The sequence below is a fragment of the Anguilla rostrata genome, chromosome 4, assembly GCF_018555375.3.
Source record: "Anguilla rostrata isolate EN2019 chromosome 4, ASM1855537v3, whole genome shotgun sequence".
In the NCBI taxonomy this organism is placed as follows: Eukaryota; Metazoa; Chordata; class Actinopteri; order Anguilliformes; family Anguillidae; genus Anguilla; species Anguilla rostrata.
In genome coordinates, this window is record NC_057936.1 from 8,832,188 (window position 1) to 8,852,785 (window position 20,598).

The 20,598-nt window shown below is 52.4% G+C and overlaps 1 protein-coding gene across 1 annotated transcript in view; it reads left to right on the forward strand.

The window, feature by feature from the left end:
* LOC135254087 (F-BAR domain only protein 1-like) overlaps positions 1-20,598 on the forward strand; it is a 53,581-nt gene that overhangs the window by 18,008 nt on the left and 14,975 nt on the right. Inside the window, exons 3-12 of the mRNA XM_064334039.1 lie at positions 4,364-4,455; positions 6,377-6,451; positions 7,893-8,034; positions 9,512-9,664; positions 10,010-10,114; positions 10,657-10,755; positions 13,681-13,777; positions 14,662-14,779; positions 15,195-15,219; positions 19,758-19,815. Of these exons, the coding sequence (XP_064190109.1) occupies positions 4,364-4,455; positions 6,377-6,451; positions 7,893-8,034; positions 9,512-9,664; positions 10,010-10,114; positions 10,657-10,755; positions 13,681-13,777; positions 14,662-14,779; positions 15,195-15,219; positions 19,758-19,815 (964 nt within the window). The remainder of the gene's footprint in view (positions 1-4,363; positions 4,456-6,376; positions 6,452-7,892; positions 8,035-9,511; positions 9,665-10,009; positions 10,115-10,656; positions 10,756-13,680; positions 13,778-14,661; positions 14,780-15,194; positions 15,220-19,757; positions 19,816-20,598) is intronic.

The following is a 20,598-nucleotide window of genomic DNA, read 5'->3' on the forward strand; positions in this document are numbered from 1 at the left end:
CCAACTGCTTATCGAACAAGAAAAGAAAAAAAGTTAGGCCTGTTTCTTTCACAGAGCTGAGGCCCGGCAAACTGATTTTAAATGTGTGGTTGCGTGCGAGTGTGCACACACGAGTGTGCTGGTGTGTATGAGTGTCTCTGCGTGTTTCGTGTGTGTGTCTGTTAGGGTATGCGTGCGTCCGTGTGCGCATGTGCATGTGTGCGCATGTGTGCGTGTTTCTGTGTGTGTATTGCATGCATGTGTGTGAGTGTTTCGTGTGTGTCTTTGTGTATTTTATGTTTGTGTGTGTGTGTTTCGTGTGTGTCTGTGTATTTTATGTTTGTGTGTGTGTGTGTGTGTTTCGTGTGTGTCTGTGTATTTTATGTTTGTGTGTGTGTGTGTGTTTCGTGTGTGTCTGTGTATTTTATGTTTGTGTGTGTGTGTGTGTGTGTGTGTGTTTCGTGTGTGTCTGTGTATTTTATGTTTGTGTGTGTGTGTGTCTGTGTATTTTATGTTTGTGTGTGTGTGTGTGTGTGTGTGTGCATGTGTGTATTTTATATTTGTGTGTGTGTGTGTGTGTGTGTGTGTGCATGTGTGTATTTTATATTTGTGTGTGTGTGTGTGCGTGTGTGTGTGTGTGTGTGTGTTTGTGTATTTTATGTTTGTGTGTGTGTGTGTGTGTGTGTGCATGTGTGTGTGTGCCTGCTCCTATGTCTCTTGTCTGACGTAGCCGTTGGGGTACATCAGTAGGCAGCGGGGCTGTGTGTTGAGCAGAGCGGGGGGAACTGGATCCGCTGTCTGTAATGCAGAGAGACCAGGGCCGCGCTCAGCTCACCTTACGGAGGGTTGGGTTACCCACACAAAGAGCCGTGCCAGCCGCGCGGAAAGGGTCCCAGCGCGCTGCGCCACACAGCCGCCAGAAAGCCCGCTAATTAAGCGTTATGCTCTCAGCGCGTAGCGTAGCGCACGCCTGCATCCTGCTTATTATTCCTGTTACATAATCCGGCACAAGCGCTGCCCGCCAGCGCCGTCCTAATAAAGGCATTGTGGGTCTTCTGAATGCCATTGATATTCATTTGTTATTGTGCCTTGAGCGCTTGAGCTCGGAACGGGTTGCCATGGTTTTGACCTTTGTTGAAATCAATACAGTAAACAGGGGGATTTTAATCCGAAACCTTACAATTTAGTGTGAGCGGGGGCCGAACTTTAGCAGGTCACGTGCTGAATCATCTCTACGCTGTGTTCCTACCAAGAATTGTTGACATGTGTCTGTGTGTGTGTGTGTGTGTGTGTGTGTGTGTGTGTGTGTGTGTGTGTGTGTGTGTGTGTGTGTGTGCGCGCGTGTGTTGTTTTGCTAGTGTCTGTTTTCTGTGTGTTTGATGTGTCTTTGGCAGTGCATGTTTGGTGTGTGTTAGTGTGTGTTTGATGTGTGCTAGTGAATGTTTGGTGTGTGTTATTGTGTGTTTAATGTGAGTGTCTGGTCCTGGTTGAACTGTTTTCAGAATTCTGGGTCGGTGTTCTAGAACTCCACTGCTGTCAGTCACCAGTGGTGATTGTGACATCAGCAATAGAATGTTCAGTTAAGAGCATTCTAACCACACATTTGCGATGTCACACTTTAAAGGGTTAGTTTGGTGCTGGTGTCTGTGGTTTTTTCCCTGTAGCTGTTTTCATTCATATTCATTCAGTTCTGTCATTCCCTGCTAAAGCACTCGAGAGTCTCCTCTCCCCTCCTCTCTCTCCTCTCCCGTCCTCTACTCCCCTCTCCTCTCTCTCCTCTCCCTTCCTCCCTTGTTTTCTCTCCCCTCCCCTCTCCTCTATCACAGTCCTCTCGGGAGCAGGAAGCCTGTGCAGTTTTTATCTCCTCGCTGGGCTGTAGTGCTGATGAACTCGGCTGCCTGTAGGACGTGGTGCTGTGTTTAGTACGGCTGTGCTCTGCGCAGGGCGGGTGGTGACTGATGAGTTTGTGCTGAGTTGATTCCGCGGGGCCGCGAGCCTTAGGTGTGTTTGTGTGTGACATTTAACTCCATGCCTACGGTGGCCTTTCACACCGCCGGTGTTAGAGGCTTTATCTGAGCCCCAGAGCTGCAGCGGCACAGCAACAGGAACAGAACGGAAATGACTCAGTAGAACAAACACACGCACACACACGCATGCACTCATATACAGCATACGCACACGCATGCACTCATATACAGCATACGCACACACATGCACATGCACACACACGCACACGCATGCACTCATATACAGCATACGCACACACACACACACACATGCACTCATATACAGCATACGCACACACATGCACATGCACACACAAACACACACACACGCATGCACTCATATACAGCATACGCACACACACACACACACATGCACTCATATACAGCATACGCACACACATGCACTCATATACAGCATACGCACACACACACACACGCATGCACTCATATACAGCATACGCACACACATGCACACACGCACAACACATGCCCACACACACACACACACACATGCGACTCATATACAGCATAGCCACCCCACGCACACACACACACACCACACACAGCATGCACTCATATACAGCATACGCACACACAGCACACACGCACCATGCACACCACACAGCACGCATGCACTCATATACAGCATCACGCCACACACACCATGCACATGCACACACACACACACACGCATGCACTCATATACAGTACATGCACACACACACACACACGCAAATGCACACACACACACACACACACACACATGCACTCATATACAGCATATGCACACACACGCACGCATGCACACACTCATGCACGCATGCACTCATATACAGCATACGCACACACATGCACATGCACACACACACACACACGCATGCACTCATATACAGTACATGCACACACACACACACACGCAAATGCACACACACACACACACACATGCACTCATATACAGCATATACACACGCACACACACACGCACACATGCACACACACACACATATGTATGCACACGCACACACATACACGCATATACATGCAGACACATGCACACACACACGCACACACATATATATACACACACACATGCACACACACACACACACGTTAAGCGCTTAACACACATGCACACGCACACATGCACACACACACACAAGTGTGTCAAGTGCTTAACGCTCCTCAGCTTGCCAGAGCACGCCTGGACTCCTGAGGGGTCAGTGAGTTTCAGCGGTCCTCACACCAGGGGTGTGCGGTCTGTGTAAGCGTGTTAGTGTGGGACAGGAGGTCGTGTGCTTGCTCTGTGGGGTGCATTTTCCAGTTAATGCACTTTAAAGATCTTTTCTTTAAAAGATGTCATTTTCCCACAAGGCTGTGTGTTACACAAACACGCGCTCGCAAGCCAAGAGGAGTTTGATCCTCACCCTTTCTTATGGGAATTGATTTATCCCTTTTCAGACACGACAGGCTGAACGGTGAAACATTGATTGACAGGTGTCACTCAGCTCCCCGTGCGGCCTGCCTGTCGTTTGAAGTGCGCGTCTCTGAGCGAGTCGCAGGGAGCTGGAACAGGGCTCTCTCTCCGCGGCTCTGCTGGAGCTCTCAGACCCGCACGCGTCAGATAACGTCCAGTTTCCCTGCGTAGAGGGAGGCGGCCCGGCGGCAGTAAGCAGTCAAAGGGAGAAGACTGCAGGAGAGCTCTGCTCTGCTCTGTGGCACTGCTCCACCACAGTGCTATGAAAAATGCGTGCTTTTCGCCTTCGCTATTTTTGTCCTCGTTCCTCATTTTTGTTTAAACTTCTACGCGTACACCAGCGCTGACGCTTCCAGAGGGCCGCTCCGATCGTGCATAAAAGTCCAGAATTTTTCGTTGCCATGACGCCTCAGCATCACACAGCGTTACTCCTTCCCCTCTTGTCACTCTGTGTTTGAATGTCATACGTCCGTCCGTCCGTCTGTCTCCTGATGAAAAGAGGACAGAGGGAAAGGTGAGGCGGACATTACAGTTCAGAGTGGAGCTCTGCAGATTCACGTCTGATTGCATTACATTTATTTTAAACACATTTTCTGTTCACTGTTTGTTTTTATTATTATTTTGGGTTTGGGTATTGTAAACAGACAATCAAAGCAGTCAAAACCACCAGCTATATACAGGCTGGGAAAAGCATGATGTGACTGTTTGAGAGAAAGCAGAGAAGTGACCCGTGTGAAAATATAGCATACTAAGCATACATCATACACGCTTTAATTATACTTGAAGTATTCTTAAGTATAAACTAGTGTATTTCAGGTATTCTTCAGCATACTGTTTTTTTTTTCGAGCAGACACAGGCCTTCACCAGTGATGTGTGTGTGTGTGTGTGTGTGTGTTTCTGCAGGGAGAGAAAAACGCTGGCTTCGATGTGCTGTATCACAACATGAAACACGGACACATCTGCACCAAGGAGCTGGCGGAGTTCGTCAGAGAGAGGTAAGGCTGGGGGGGCTGGGAGAGGGGTGCTGAAGGGGGTGAGTGTTTTGGGCTTGCGGTTTGACCACTAAAAAGTAGGAAGTAAGCTTAGTAGACTTTACTTAATTTGAGGACGCAGTACCCAGGAGGCTGATTTGGACACAGCCCGTGTGTGTCAGTAGGGAGCACATGCGTGTGCACTCTCTCTCTCTCTCTCTGCTTAACAGAGGAGGCTGCAGCGCCGAGCCGGAGCGGGCGAGCAAGAGAGAGAACCACTCACTGCCTTAGCAGCCCCCCCACCCCCCCCACCCCCCACCCCCCACCCCGCCCCGCCCGGGCGCCTCGTCGTGTTCCCCAGGATTTGTGGCTACCTGTTAATTACTTGGACTGTTGGCTTGAATTAATTGCAGTAATTAAGTTTGCTTAGCGCCGAGCCTCAGAGGACTCAGTCTCAGCGTGAGCGGGGGAAAGAGAGAGAGATTAGCCTGCCTGCGCTGCGGCGGTGAGGTCAGGGGTCGTCCGAACGCTCGCCGCTTCGTTCTCACCCAACGTTCTCTCCTTAAGAAGGCTTGTCATTCATCGAGGGCGGTTGACACCTGAGCAGTTTTCTCAGATGACGTGCTTTAGACCCACCTGTGAGCTCTTAATGGAGCGCTCTGCGTGTGCTGCTTTTGGTTCAGGCTCACGGGCACAGATCGGGGCTGCGGTTTCTATGGTTTACGGTTCATGACTGCTGCTGATTTCATGGTCCCCCCCCCCCGTTACATTGCGTAGCTTGTTTAGTGGTTCAGAGGAGAGACGGGATTACTGTCCCTGTGAAACGTGTGTCTTCACGGGCGTTTATTTATCTGAACGGAAGGAGTGGAGTCGCCTCTTCGGGAGCAAGCCGCCATTTTGAATGACGAATGAACCCTAAACTCAACGAGACGGCTCGCCGGCCGGCTGGCTTCTGCATAGCACCAACACGTCTGTTCTGATTTATACTGATGTGCAGAGTCACTGCTGGCCCGATCTGTCTGATTGTGTGTGTCTGTGTGTGTGTGTGTGTGTGTGTGTGTGTGTGTGTGTGTGTGTGTGTGTGTGTGTGTGTGTGTGTGTGTGAGTGTGTGTGTGTGTGTGTGTGTGTGTCTGTGTGTGTGTGTAGGTGTGTGTGTGTGTGTGTGTGTGCACACGTGTGTGTGTGTGTGTGTGTGTGTGTGTGTGTGCGCACGTGTGTGTGTGTGTGTGTGTGTGTGTAGTGTGAGTATTGTGTGTGTGTGTGTGTGTGTGTAGGTGTGTGTGTGTGAGTGTGTGTGTAGGTGTGAGTGTGTGTGTGTGTGTGTGTGTGTGTGTGTGTGAGTGTGTGTGTAGGTGTGTGTGTGTGTGTGTGTAAGTGTGTGTGTGCGCCTGTGTGTGCATGTGTGGGGTCAGACAGTGCAGCTTTAATGGTGGGAAGCTGTTTGGGGACCAGCAGTGGAAAATGGAGAGGAATGCACTTCTTCACAGAGTAAAAAACAAAACGGAAACCTTTCAGGCTTTCGGGCGCTCAGAAGTGAAGCGTGAACGCGAGGCTCTCCGATTAACAGCGCTGCTTTTCAGCTCCCACGCATTTTCGCTTTCGTAATTTATTTCTAAAAACTTTTCTCCAAATATTATGAATATTTTCCAGCAAACTCGTGGTCGAGACAGGAAGCATTTCTCAGCTGAGCTCGGATGTGTGTGATCATCGTTTTTACGTTGGCCTCCTGCTGAAGTGTTGAAGATTCCATCCTAGGCAGTGGGCAGGTCTGAGGCTAGCCATCGCTGGTTTGCTGAAATTGCACCTCAAACCAATCCCTGAAAGCACTCTGGCCTCTAATTGGACTCGCCTGAATTGGTCGCGTCCAATCAGATTGCAGCACTTCGAGCCAGGGCAAGGCCCTCCTGTTGCGCAGACGCTGAGCTGTGTGTGTGTCTCACACAGGGCCGCCATCGAGGAGACGTACTCCAAGTCCATGAGCAAACTGGCCAAGATGGCCTGCAACGGAAGCCCCCTGGGGTGAGGAGACGCTTCAAAACTACCACACCGACCTGCCCCCCCTCCGTGCCAACCTGCCCTCCCCCCATGCCAACCTGCCCCCCCTCCATGCCAACCTGCCCTCCCCCATGCCAACCTGCTCCCCCTCCGTGCCAACCTGCCCCCTCCATGCCAACCTGCTCCCCCACACCATCCTGCCCCCCTCCATGCCAACCTGCTCCCCCCCACACCATCCTGCCCCCCCTCCATGGCAACCTGCCCTCCCCCATGCCAACCTGCCCCCCCTCCATGCCAACCTGCCCTCCCCCCATGCCAACCTGCCTCCCCCCACACCATCCTGCCCCCCCCCATGCCAACCTGCCCTCCCCCATACCGACCTTCCCTCCCCTCCATGCCAACCTGCCCTCCCCCATGCCAACCTGCCCTCCCCCACACCGACCTGCCCCCCTCCATGCCAACCTGCTCCCACCACACCATCCTGCCCCCCCCCCACGCCAACCTGCCCCCTTCATGCCAACTTGCCCTCTCCCCATGCCAACCTGCCCTCACCCCACACACCAACCTGCCCTCCGCATGCCAACCTGCCCTCCTTCACGCCAACCTGCCCTCACCCCACACACCAATCTGACCCCCCCCCACACACCCACCTGCCCCCCCACACACCAATCTGCCATAAAGATTCATACTCTACTCTCCAGTTAGCAATGAACTTTTGCAGAACTAACTGTTAACAGAACTAACTTTGTTGCAATAATGTGATGATCATGTGTCTTGCATGACTGTCGGTGTTGTGCACAGCTGAAGGGCAGAATGGGTGGTGTGCGGGTCATGGTTGGTGGTCTGTCGCTTCCTCCCATCATCCTCTCTGGCTTCCACACTTCCTGCCTGCCTGTTCACCTGTGACCGAGTGCGTGCTGCAGTGGCTTGGCTGCAGAAATGACGTCTGTCTCTCTCTACCTCTCTATTTCTCTCTATCTTTCTCTCTCTTTCACTCTGTCTGCATGTCTCTCTCTACCTCTCTATTTCTCTCTATCTTTCTCTCTCTTTCACTCTGTCTGCATGTCTCTCTCTACCTCTCTATTTCTCTCTATCTTTCTCTCTCTTTCACTCTGTCTGCATGTCTCTCTCTCTCTCACTTTCGCTCTGTCCGTATGTCTCTCCCTCGCTATCTCTCTGTGTATTTTTTGTGTTGGAACAATGTCTCAGTTAAAGGGCTTTTAAAAATCTCTCTATTTTTCTCTCATTGTCTGTATTTCTCTTGCTCTCTCTATTTCTCTTGCTGTCTTTATGTCTCTCTCTCTCTCTTTCTCTCTCTCTCTCTGTCTCTTTATTTATCGTATGTCTCTTCCTCCTCTGTGTGTGTATGTAAAAATACGATGCAGCCTTTTCTCTCTGTACCCTTTGACCTCTCTGTGCTGAATGTTATATGTGATTGTATTAAATATATGCCCCCCCCCCCCAGGACGTTCGCCCCCATGTGGGACGTGTTCCGCGTCTCTTCGGACAAGCTGGCCCTCTGCCACCTGGAGCTGACCAAGAAGATGAACGACCTCATCCGCGACGTCAGCAAGTATGGCGAGGACCAGGTCAAAGTTCACCGCAAGGTACGGCGCCGGCCGTCGCCCCTGAACCCCTGAACCCCTGAACCCCTGAACCCGGTCTTCCCCTCACTCTCAGCCGCTGGGCTCTGGGCTCTGGGCTCTGTGCTCTGGGCTCTGGGCTCTGTGCTCTGGGCTCTGTGCTCTGGGCTCTGGGCTCTGTGCTCTGGGCTCTGCGCTCTGGGCTCTGGGCTCTGGGCTCTGGGCTCTGGGCTCTGGGCTCTGTGCTCTGTGCTCTGTGCTGTGTGCTGTGTGCTGTGCGCTGTGCGCTCTGGGCTCTGGGCTCTGGGCTCTGGGCTCTGGGCTCTGGGCTCTGGGCTCTGGGCTCCAGCTGTGCAGCCTGTGTCCGTCTCTCTGCCGGTTCCTGTGCGTTTGAGTTTCTCGCTTCTGTTTGCCGCGCGACAGGAACTGAGCTGCTGCCTGTGTTCCCCCTGCGTGTCTGTAAATCCTGTCTGCTGACTGACCTTTCCTACACTCCACCTCTCCCTCTTTCTCTCGCTCTTTCTCCTCTCTCTCTCTCGTCCCCTCTCTCTATCTCTGGTTATGACACTCTTTATCACTCCCACCAGTGCTATTGTCCATTCTTCTGTCTGCTCGGACAGAAACGGAGGGAACAGGAGAGAATGATGCTGTCTCAGCACGGAGGGAGGGAAAGAATGCTAAGAGCTTCCGTTATCTACCTCTCTCGCTCTCTCGCTCTCTCTCTCTCTCTCTCTCTGTCTCTCTCCCCCCTCCCTCCCTCTGTCCCTCCCCCCAGTCTCTGTATGACCGTTGAGGTGCTGTGGCCCTGTACAGTACTGATAACCCCTCTCTGTCTTCCTGTCTTCCTCTCTCTCTCCCCCCTCTTTCTCTGTCCCTCTCCCCCTCTCTCTCTGTCCCTCCCTTCCCCCCCCTTCTTCACTGTATGGCTGTTGTGGCATTGTGGCCCTGTACAGTAGATAACCCCTGATAACCCCTCTCTGACTTCCTGTGTTCCTCTCTCTCCCCCCCCTCTTTCTCTGTTCCTCTCCCCCTCTCTCTCTCTTCTCTGCCCCCCCCCCCCCCGTATGGCTGTTGTAGCATTGTGGCCCTGTAGTGTGATACAGTGTAACCCCTGTTAACCCATCCCTGTGTGTCCGCCCCCCCCCCCCACACTCTCTGTCTCTCTCTCGCTCTGTCTCTCTCTCTCCCCTCACTGTCTGTGTATATATATATATGACCCCTGACAGCCCGTCCCTGTCTGTGTGTCTGTTGTAGCGCTGTGACCTCGTTCAGTAGATAGCTACTGATGACCCCTCTCTCTCTCTCTCTCCCTCTCTCTCTCTCTCTGTCTCTCTCTCTCTCTCCCCTCTCTGTCTGTGTATATATATATATGACCCCTGACAGCCCGTCCCTGTCTGTGTGTCTGTTGTAGCGCTGTGACCCCGTTCAGTAGATAGCTCCTGATGACCCCTCTCTCTCTCTCTCTCTCTCTCTCTCTCTCTCTCTCTCTCTGCGCTCCCAGACGAAGGAGGAGCTGATGGGGACCGTGGAGGCGGTGCAGGCCCTCCAGGCGCAGAGCGCGCACCTGCAGAAGTCCCGGGAGGTCTACCACGGAAAGTGCGTGGAGCTAGAGCGGCTGCAGAGGGAGGGGGCACCGCAGAAAGAGGTGGAGAAGGTGTGTGGACCCACACCCGCACAATCTCCCTTACACTGCCCATTAAAGCACAGCTACATCAAATACGTTCTTTCAGTGCACTGTCTCTGCGCACATTGTCACTGTCACTGAGCTGCAGCATGGCGTGAGCACTTCAGTCTCATTTATGTACATATGGCATCTTTGTTTTGACAATATTGCCCATCTGCACACTGACCACGACCAATACACTCTGTCCTTCTGTCTCCCTCTCTCCTCCTCTTCCTCTGTCTCCATCTCCCTCTCTCATTCTCTCTTCCACTCTCACTCTCCTTCGCTCCCCCTCGCCCCCTCTCTCCCTCTCTCCCCCTCTCTACCTCTCCACAGATGGAGCTGAAGGTGAAGAAAGCTGGGGAGTCGTTTGCCGCCTGCATCGAGAAGTACAACCGCGTGGGCGGAGACTTTGAGCAGAAAATGAGCGACTCGGCTCAGGTCAGTGCAGGTGGGGGGTGTGGTCAGGCCATGGGGGTGTGGTTCAGTGCAGGTGGGGCGGGGGTGTGGTCAGGCCATGGGGGTGTGGTCAGTGGCATGGGGTTGTGGGTGGGTGTGGTCAGGCCATGGGGGGTGTGGTCAGTGCAGGTGGGGGGTGTGGTCAGGCCATGGGGGGTGTGGACAGTGCAGGTGGGGGGTGTGGTCAGGCCATGGGGGTGTGGTCAGTGCAGTTTGGGTGTGTGATCAGTCCAGGGTTCTAGCTGGGGTCTGATTAGTTGTTGGATGGGTGGGGGGGCGGTTGCCACCATGATGCTACTGTATTTTATCACCAAAATGACCCTTCCATGTAAACCCTCTTAGAAACCAATGAATGCTACTATTTTAGAATGAAACATAATAATAGCAGTGGCAGTCTATGCTGCTGATTACCGTGTGCCGTACTGTCTGAAGAGGATGTGTGTGATTAGGCTGTGATTATGGCTCGCTTCCGTAGAGGGGAAAGTGAGGTTGATTATGCGACTCTTGTGCTGGCACGCATACAGAAGTTCCAAGACATCGAGGAGGCTCATCTGCGGCAGATGAAGCAGCTGATTAAGGCCTACTCGCACTCCATAGAGGACACCCACGTACAGGTGGGGCAGGTATGTGGCCTACTCGCACTCCATAGAGGACACCCACGTACAGGTGGGGCAGGTATGTGGCCTACTCACACTCCATAGAGGACACCCACGTACAGGTGGGGCAGGTATGTGGCCTACTCACACTCCATAGAGGACACCCACGTACAGGTGGGGCAGGTATGTGGCCTACTCGCACTCCATAGAGGACACCCACGTACAGGTGGGGCAGGTATGTGGCCTACTCACACTCCATAGAGGACACCCACGTACAGGTGGGGCAGGTATGTGGCCTACTCGCACTCCATAGAGGACACCCACGTACAGGTGGGGCAGGTATGTGGCCTACTCACACTCCATAGAGGACACCACGTACAGGTGGGACAGGTATGTGGCCTACTCGCACTCCATAGAGGACACCCACGTACAGGTGGGGCAGGTATGTGGCCTACTCGCACTCCATAGACCCCGTACAGGTGGGGAGGTATGTGGCCTACTGCCACTCCATAGAGGGACACCACGTACAGGTGGGGCAGGTTGTGGCCTTCGCACTCATAGAGAACCAACGTACAGGGTGGGGCAGGTATTGGCCTACTCACACTCCATAGAGGACACACCCTACAGGTGGGGCAGGTATGTGGCCTACTCGCACTCCATAGAGGACACACGTACAGGTGGGGCAGGTATGTGGCCTACTCACACTCCATAGAGGACACACATACAGGTGGGGCAGGTATGTGGCCTACTCACACTCCATAGAGGACACACATACAGGTGGGACAGGTATGTGGCCTACTCACACTCCATAGAGGACACACGTACAGGTGGGACAGGTATGTGGCCTACTCACACTCCATAGAGGACACCCACGTACAGGTGGGACAGGTATGTGGCCTACTCACACTCCATAGAGGACACACGTACAGGTGGGACAGGTATGTGGCCTACTCACACTCCATAGAGGACACCCACGTACAGGTGGGACAGGTATGTGGCCTACTCGCACTCCATAGAGGACACACACGTACAGGTGGGACAGGTATGTGGCCTACTCGCACTCCATAGAGGACACCCACGTACAGGTGGGGCAGGTATGTGGCCTACTCGCACTCCATAGAGGACACACGTACCGGTGGGGCAGGTATGTGGCCTACTCGCACTCCATAGAGGACACCCACGTACAGGTGGGACAGGTATGTGGCCTACTCGCACTCCATAGAGGACACCCACGTACAGGTGGGACAGGTATGTGGCCTACTCGCACTCCATAGAGGACACCCACGTACAGGTGGGACAGGTATGTGGCCTACTCGCACTCCATAGAGGACACCCACGTACAGTGGGGACAGGTATGTGGCCTACTCGCACTCCATAGAGGACACCACGTACAGGTGGGGCAGGTATGTGGCCTACTCGCACTCCATAGAGGACACCCACGTACAGGTGGGACAGGTATGTGGCCTACTCCCACTCCATAGAGGACACGCACGTACAGGTGGGACAGGTATGTGGCCTACTCCCACTCCATAGAGGGGACACACATACAGGTGGGACAGGTATGTGGCCTACTCACACTCCATAGAGGACACACACGTACAGGTGGGACAGGTATGTGGCCTACTCGCACTCCATAGAGGACACACAACTACAGGTGGGACAGGTATGTGGCCTACTCACACTCCATAGAGGACACACATACAGGTGGGACAGGTATGTGGCCTACTCACACTCCATAGAGGACACACATACAGGTGGGGCAGGTATGTGGCCTACTCACACTCCATAGAGGACACACACATACAGGTGGGACAGGTATGTGGCCTACTCACACTCCATAGAGGGCACACACGTACAGGTGGGGCAGGTATGTGGCCTACTCACACTTTATAGAGGACACACATACAGGTGGGACAGGTATGTGGCCTACTCACACTCCATAGAAGACACACACACGTACAGGTGGGACAGGTATGTGGCCTACTCCCACTCCATAGAGGACACACACACGTACAGGTGGGGCAGGTATGTGTCCGTAGAGGGGCGGGCGGGCGGGCAGTCTGTTTGGCGGGCGGGCAGTCTGATGCTGGAACAGTGGCGGTATGCCGCGTGACGTAGTGCGCCACAGAGGTGATAATGAAGGCTCTTAGTGCGATCGTTACCGCGGCGACGATAATGCACAAGCTGCGATGAGGCGCAGTAACGACCCTCAGCGCCGGAGAGCGGAGGAAATGAACTCCCTCTCGTTGCAGCGCTGCTCTCTCGACGAAAATCTGCTCAGTTCGCCCCTCTGCGGGCGTCTGTGAGTCACCGAGCGGTCTGGGGCTTTCTGGCGGGGGAGCTGCCGTGGAAACGCCGCGCTTGCTTCCGCGAGCGTATGCTCAGTTTCGCGGTTACGGGCGTAAGCGGGACTTTCGACGGGCCTTTCTCATCGTGCGAAGCGTGACGTGGTGACTCATAGCTGCATGCGTGAGTGGGTGCACCGGCTGCCACGTGCACATTATGTGCACATTAGTGCTGTTAGCCTTGTAGGGACCTCACTGAGCTGTCAGCCTGACTGAGTGCTGTCTGCTCTCTTTTTTCTCTGTCTGGCTGTCTCTTCCGTCTCCTTCCCCCCCTGCTCTCTCCTTCTCTGTCTCTGTCTTTTTCTTTCTCTATCTCTCCCTCCCTCTGTGTCTTTCTCTTTCTCTATCTCTCCCTCCCTCTGTGTCTTTCTCTTTCTCTATCTCTCCCTCCCTCTGTCTTTCTCTTTCTCTATCTCTCCCTCCCTCTGTGCCTTTTTCTTTCTCTATCTCTCCCTCCCTCTGTCTTTCTCTTTCTCTATCTCTCCTTCCCTCTCTGTCTTTCTGTTTCACTTTCTCTCTGTCTCTTGCTCCCCGCGTCTCTCACACTCTCCCTCCCCCTCTCTCCCTCGCTCTCTATCTCTCTGCACCTCCCCCCCCTCCCCCACAGGTCCATGAGGAGTTTAAGCAGAACGTGGAGAACATCGGCATAGAGAACCTCCTCCAGAAGTTTGCTGAGCTGAAGGGCACGGGCAAGGACAGGCCAGGTACAGAACCCCGAGGGGGTGGTCATGTGCTCCGATCTCAACCCTATGATTGGTTGGCAGCGTTTATCCTCACTGACCCTGCGATAGCCATCGCTATCATTCACGATCAGCATTGGGGGGATGGGAGGGATGTTTGCTCTGTTCCTGGAGGTGCGTGCGTGTTTATTTGTGATGTGTTTGCTGCAGTAGCAGCCTGTGTTTTGGGGGTTAACTGTGGGCCCTGTGCTGCAGTAGCAGCCTGTGTTTTGGGGGTTAACTGTGGGCCCTGTGCTGCAGTAGCAGCCTGTGTTTTGGGGGTTAACTGTGGGCCCTGTGCTGCAGTAGCAGCCTGTGTTTTGGGGTTTAAGTGTGGGCCCTGTGCTGCAGCTGCAGTAGCAGCCTGTGTTTTGGGGGTTAACTGTGGGCCCTGTGCTGCAGCTGCAGTAGCAGCCTGTGTTTTGGGGGTTAACTGTGAGCCCTGTGCTGCAGCTGCAGTAGCAGCCTGTGTTTTGGGGGTTAACTGTGGGCCCTGTGCTGCAGCTGCAGTAGCAGCCTGTGTTTTGGGGGTTAACTGTGGGAACTGTGCTGCAGTAGCAGCCTGTGTTTTGGGGGTTAACTGTGGGCCCTGTGCTGCAGTAGCAGCCTGTGTTTTAGGGTTAACTGTGGGCCCTGTGCTGCAGTAGCAGCCTGTGTTTTGGGGGTTAACTGTGGGCCCTGTGCTGCAGTAGCAGCCTGTGTTTTGGGGGTTAACTGTGGGCCCTGTGCTGCAGCTGCAGCCTGTGTTTTGGGGGTTAACTGTGGGCCCTGTGCTGCAGCTGCAGCCTGTGTTTCGGGGGTTAACTGTGGGCCCTATGCTGCAGCTGCAGCCTGTGTTTTGGGGGTTAACTGTGGGCCCTGTGCTGCAGCTGCGGTGGGCTTTGAGGGGCACAGCTCCAGCCTGGTGCCTGACGCAGGGAAGAGGAGTCGGGGGAAAGCCTTCCGCATCCCTGGCCTGAGCAGGAGGGACAAGGAGCCGGACTCTACGTGAGCTCGCTGCTTCTGCTACACACACACGCACGCATGTATACACACACACACACACACACACACACACACACACACACGTATACACACACACACATAAACACGCATGTATACACACACACACATAAACACACATGAACACACACACACACATATACACACGCACGTGCACACACACACACATGTATACACACACACACATAAACACACATGAATACACACACACATAAACACACACGCACACACATGTATACACACACACACATATACACATGCACTTGCATGCACGCGCACACATACACACACGTATAAACACATACACACATATTCCCTCACACACACTGTCTCCTGTCTCTGTAATTAGAGCTGTAATCGGAGCTGCTGCTCATGTCTCTCTCTCTGTTTGTGGTTTCAGGGAATCAGCCGTGACAGGGACTCAAGTGAGTACCCCTGGATCTGAGCACACACACCGCCCCACGTCCTCTCCACAGACAGGGCGGCGTTTGTGTGCGGGAGTGAGCGTGTGTGTGTGTGTGTGTGTGTGTGTGTGTGTGCGCGCGCGCGCAAGTGACACACTCAGACTGTGCAGCGTGTGTGTGTGTGTACGAGTGAGTGACATGCTAAACAGGGCAGTGTGTGTGTGTGTGAGCGAGTGAGTGAGCATGTGTGCGCGTGTGTGCGCGAGCAAGCAAGTGACACGCTCAGACAGAGCCCTGCTGACCCACTTCTACCTTGTCCCAACTGGGAGAGAAAACGGGTCCAGTGAACGTGTGTGTGATGCCAGTTCCAGTCCCATTGAAGCCCTGGCTCTCTATGCCCCTCTCTCAGAGTGGTGTGGGGGTGGGGGTAGGGGGGGCTGGGGTGGTGTCCCCCTTTAGTGAGGGGTGTTTACCGCGCGTCTGTGAGACCGCTTCCACATCGCCTCTCTGCGCCCCCCTCTGCCAACCTGCCGACGGACGGGAGCCAGACATCTGCCCCGCCTATTTTTAGGCTTCCCAGAACCCGGGCGCTAACAGGGGGCGGGGTTTGGACCCGTCTCCGGCCAACAGGCTTTTAATAGACCCGCCCCTGACCGGGGGGCCGAGTGACGGACAGGCGTCACACAGACAGACACGCCCCCTTTCAGTCTGCTTCTGACAGACTGCTGGAGCAGCTGGAGCACACCAGCCTAGCACAGCTGGCCACCCGTACCTGCTGTATTTGTAAATGTGAGGCTAATTTCTCCACCTTCAAATGAAAGAAATGGGGGTGGAGTCAGCACTGTCCTAAAATCCTGATTTAGAGCATCGTTGTATTTGAAATACTTTAGATGCAGACATCTGTTTCATCAAAATCTGCTGTTTCTAATGAGCGCCAAATTTTTATTCACTCCCCATCATGCTATAGTTCGTTAATTTATGAGCTGAAATTGAATTGTCCCCCAGGTGAATTTTAACTTTCTGTAGTAACGATACTGCTGCTTTTTCTGTAACGCTAGGCAAATTTACCTTTATGGTGTCACATAAACATCTCTTGAGAGCTCGCTATTTTTTTATCGCCTACACATTTATCAGCTAGACGGGTTAACCGAAGCTTGTCTCGCTGAGTAAGTGGTGAGAGTGATGCTACTTTGCCAGCCGTTATCAGCTAATGTTAGCAGTGGGCGGTGCTACAGCTGTAAGACAGCCCGAGTGCGTCCTGTCGGCTAGCCTGTAGCGTAGCTGTTTAATCACTTCGGCTGTGTAGCTGTGAGACCGGCTGCCTCATCGTCTGTGATGACGGTGCACCAGACACTTCGCTCCTCTCGCGCACCAGGACACACGGAGAGCGTACACAGAAGCAGACTGCCCCACGCTCTAATCTTACTGTCCACAAAAAAGCCATGTACCTCTGGGTACTATACCCTGCAAGCTCCTATCACTGCTCCACGCTCTAATCTTACTGTCCACACACAGCCGTGTGTCCCTGGGTACTGTACCCTGCAAGCTCCCGTCACTGCCCCACGCTCTAATCTTACTTTCCACAAAAAAGCCATGTACCTCTGGGTACTATACCCTGCAAGCTCCTATCACTGCCCCACGCTCTAATCTTACTTTCCACAAAAAAGCCATGTACCTCTGGGTACTATACCCTGCAAGCTCCTGTCACTGCCCCACACTCTAATCTTACTTTCCACAAAAAAGCCATGTACCTCTGGGTACTATACCCTGCAAGCTCCTGTCACTGCTCCACACTCTAATCTTACTTTCCACAAAAAAGCCATGTACCTCTGGGTACTATACCCTGCAAGCTCCTGTCACTGCTCCACGCTCTAATCTCACTTTCCACAAAAAAGCCATGTACCCCTGGGTACTATACCCTGCAAGCTCCCGTCACTGCTCCACGCACTAATCTTACTGTCCACAGAAAAGCCATGTACCTCTGGGTACTATACCCTGCAAGCTCCTATCACTGCTCCACGCACTAATCTTACTGTCCACAGAAAAGCCATGTACCTCTGGGTACTATACCCTGCAAGCTCCTATCACTGCCCCACGCTCTGATCTTACTGTCCACAGAAAAGCCATGTACCTCTGGGTACTATACCCTGCAAGCTCCCGTCACTGCTCCACGCACTAATCTTACTGTCCACAGAAAAGCCATGTACCTCTGGGTACTATACCCTGCAAGCTCCTATCACTGCTCCACGCTCTAATCTTACTTTCCACAAAAAAGCCATGTACCTCTGGGTACTATACCCTGCAAGCTCCCATCACTGCCCCATGCTCTAATCTTACTGTCCACAAAAAAGCCATGTACCTCTGGGTACTATACCCTGCAAGCTCCTGTCACTGCTCCATGCTCTAATCTTACTGTCCACAAAAAAGCCATGTACCTCTGGGTACTATACCCTGCAAGCTCCCATCACTGCCCCATGCTCTAATCTTACTGTCCACAAAAAAGCCATGTACCTCTGGGTACTATACCCTGCAAGCTCCCATCACTGCCCCATGCTCTAATCTTACTGTCCACATAAAAGCCATGTACCTCTGGGTACTATACCCTGCAAGCTCCCGTCACTGCCCCACGCTCTAATCTTACTGTCCACAAAAAAGCCATGTACCTCTGGGTACTATACCCTGCAAGCTCCTATCACTGCTCCACGCTCTAATCTTACTTTCCACCAAAAAGCCACGTACCTCTGGGTACTATACCCTGCAAGCTCCTGTCACTGCTCCACGCTCTAATCTTACTTTCCACAAAAAAGCCATGTACCTCTGGGTACTATACCCTGCAAGCTCCTGTCACTGCCCCACGCTCTAATCTTACCATCCACAAAACAGCCGTGTACCTCTGGGTACTATACCCTGCAAGCTCCTATCACTGCCCCACGCTCTAATCTTACTTTCCACACACAGCCATGTACCTCTGGGTACTATACCCTGCAAGCTCCTGTCACTGCCCCACGCTCTAATCTTACCGTCCACAAAAAAGCCATGTACCTCTGGGTACTATACCCTGCAAGCTCCTGTCACTGCTCCACGCTCTAATCTTACCGTCCACAAAAAAGCCATGTACCTCTGGGTACTATACCCTGCAAGCTCCTGTCACTGCTCCACGCTCTAATCTTACCATCCACAAAAAAGCCATGTACCTCTGGGTACTATACCCTGCAAGCTCCTATCACTGCTCCACGCTCTAATCTTACCGTTCACACACAGCCATGTACCTCTGGGTACTATACCCTGCAAGCTCCCGTCACTGCCCCACGCTCTAATCTTACCGTCCACAAAAAAGCCATGTACCTCTGGGTACTATACCCTGCAAGCTCCCGTCACTGCCCCATGCTCTAATCTTACTTTCCACAAAAAAGCCATGTACCTCTGGGTACTATACCCTGCAAGCTCCTGTCACTGCCCCATGCTCTAATCTTACTTTCCACAAAAAAGCCATGTACCTCTGGGTACTATACCCTGCAAGCTCCTGTCACTGCCCCATGCTCTAATCTTACTTTCCACAAAAAAGCCATGTACCTCTGGGTACTATACCCTGCAAGCTCCCGTCACTGCTCCACGCTCTAATCTTACCGTCCACAAAAAAGCCATGTACCTCTGGGTACTATACCCTGCAAGCTCCTATCACTGCTCCATGTCCACATAGTAAAAAAAACAAGTGGTTTCCATCCTGGATGCTGATTGGCTCAGACTGCATTCTGCAGTTAATCGGACTGCCTGTTTGTAAGCAGTATCGGTCCGTGCCCGAATCGTTACATACAAATATTACAAAATTGATAATAATGTATTTTGTTCATTGTTTCTGCATGCTGTGTCCTTTTGATAAAAACAATACGGCACTCGAGGTCCTGCCGTATCGCTTCGCGCCTAACCACGCCCCTGTGGCTGTGACTGCGTGCACCATACAGCGTGACCTCAAGAGCCGTATTGCCAAACCGGACATGGTTAGTAGAGCCCGACCGATATATCGGTTTGGCCGATAAAAGAAAGGAGTAAAAGCAAGGTGTGGAGTTATTTTGATTTCACACACTTGAAGATGGCGTTAATATATATATATATTTAATTTAATATCATCTTTTACATTTTTTTATCTAAAAAGTTCTTTGTGTGTTTATTTTTATTTTTATTTGTTCTTAAATATAGAAACTTTAATAAAATATACGTTTTTCAAATTTTTGACAAAATATCGGTCAGAACATCGGTAATCGGTGGGCTAGGACTCTCCAAAATCGGGATCGGCATCGGACCCAAAAATCTGGCATCGGTCGGGCTCTAATAGTTAGGATACAGACTGAGATGACGGACGCTAGATCTGCACTGTCACTGTGAGACTGTGAGGCTCTTTGATTATGCGCGCAGGCTCTGGTCTGCAGAAGCTACCGCAGCTTCCGCTTCAGCGTTTGACCTGTCCATTAGCTGCTTTTCTGGCTTTAGCGTTATCAGTTCGAGCCTGCGGGTTTGAGAAGGCTGCTGACACCGTCCTCTCCCTCTCCCTCTGCTCGCAGAACTCTCCGGAGGTGGACGAGGAGGGCTTCGTGATCCGCGCCGACGTCGCCGAGAACGATATCCTTGACTGCGATTGGCCGGCCAGCGACGTGTGTACAGGGCTACATTCACATGTACTGAATGTGTGCAGAAGTTGATGGCTTTATGATTTTAAGGCTGACAGAAGCTCTCAGACATGATATTGAGAAAAATATGAATGCGTAGCTGATTAATTTAGAACATTTTATTAATCCCATGGGTAGCATTGGGTCCTTCTGAGTGGAGATTTAGGCTTTCTTGCTCTTTCCAAACATGCCATAGCATGTAGCATATTGCATTTTTTTTTGCTAATACACGTTATTAGTTGAACTCCCGAGTTATATCTGGAAGGATGGGTTCAGAGATTTGTTTGCTTTTGTTTTTCAAATTGTACTTTGAGCAAAACGCCTTGTCCCCAGGCACATGATGACAGAGATATCACACGCACATGTACGCACACACATACGCAACACACACTTTCACACGTGTGAGGAAAGCGCTGACAGGAAAGGTATAGAGATAAAAACAGAGCGGTAGGTTCCGGAAGCTGAAGGGACAGCGTTTCTATTCGCGGGGCTGAGCGGCTTGCGCGAGCTCCACAGGAAGTGCTGCAGTTTGCAGCGGAGCCTCGTCCTCCTCTCGAACACGCGTGCGTTGTGTTCCCCCCCCCCTCTTTCTGTCGCGGTTGGAGAAACACCCTGAAGAACTGCACGTGCACACAAGCTGTTTTCCCAGGCCTGTGAATGGACAGGACTGGAATAATAGTTAAAATATGAAACAGCTGCATCCTTAATGTTAGCCTTTTGATGTTTGTTTTGATAC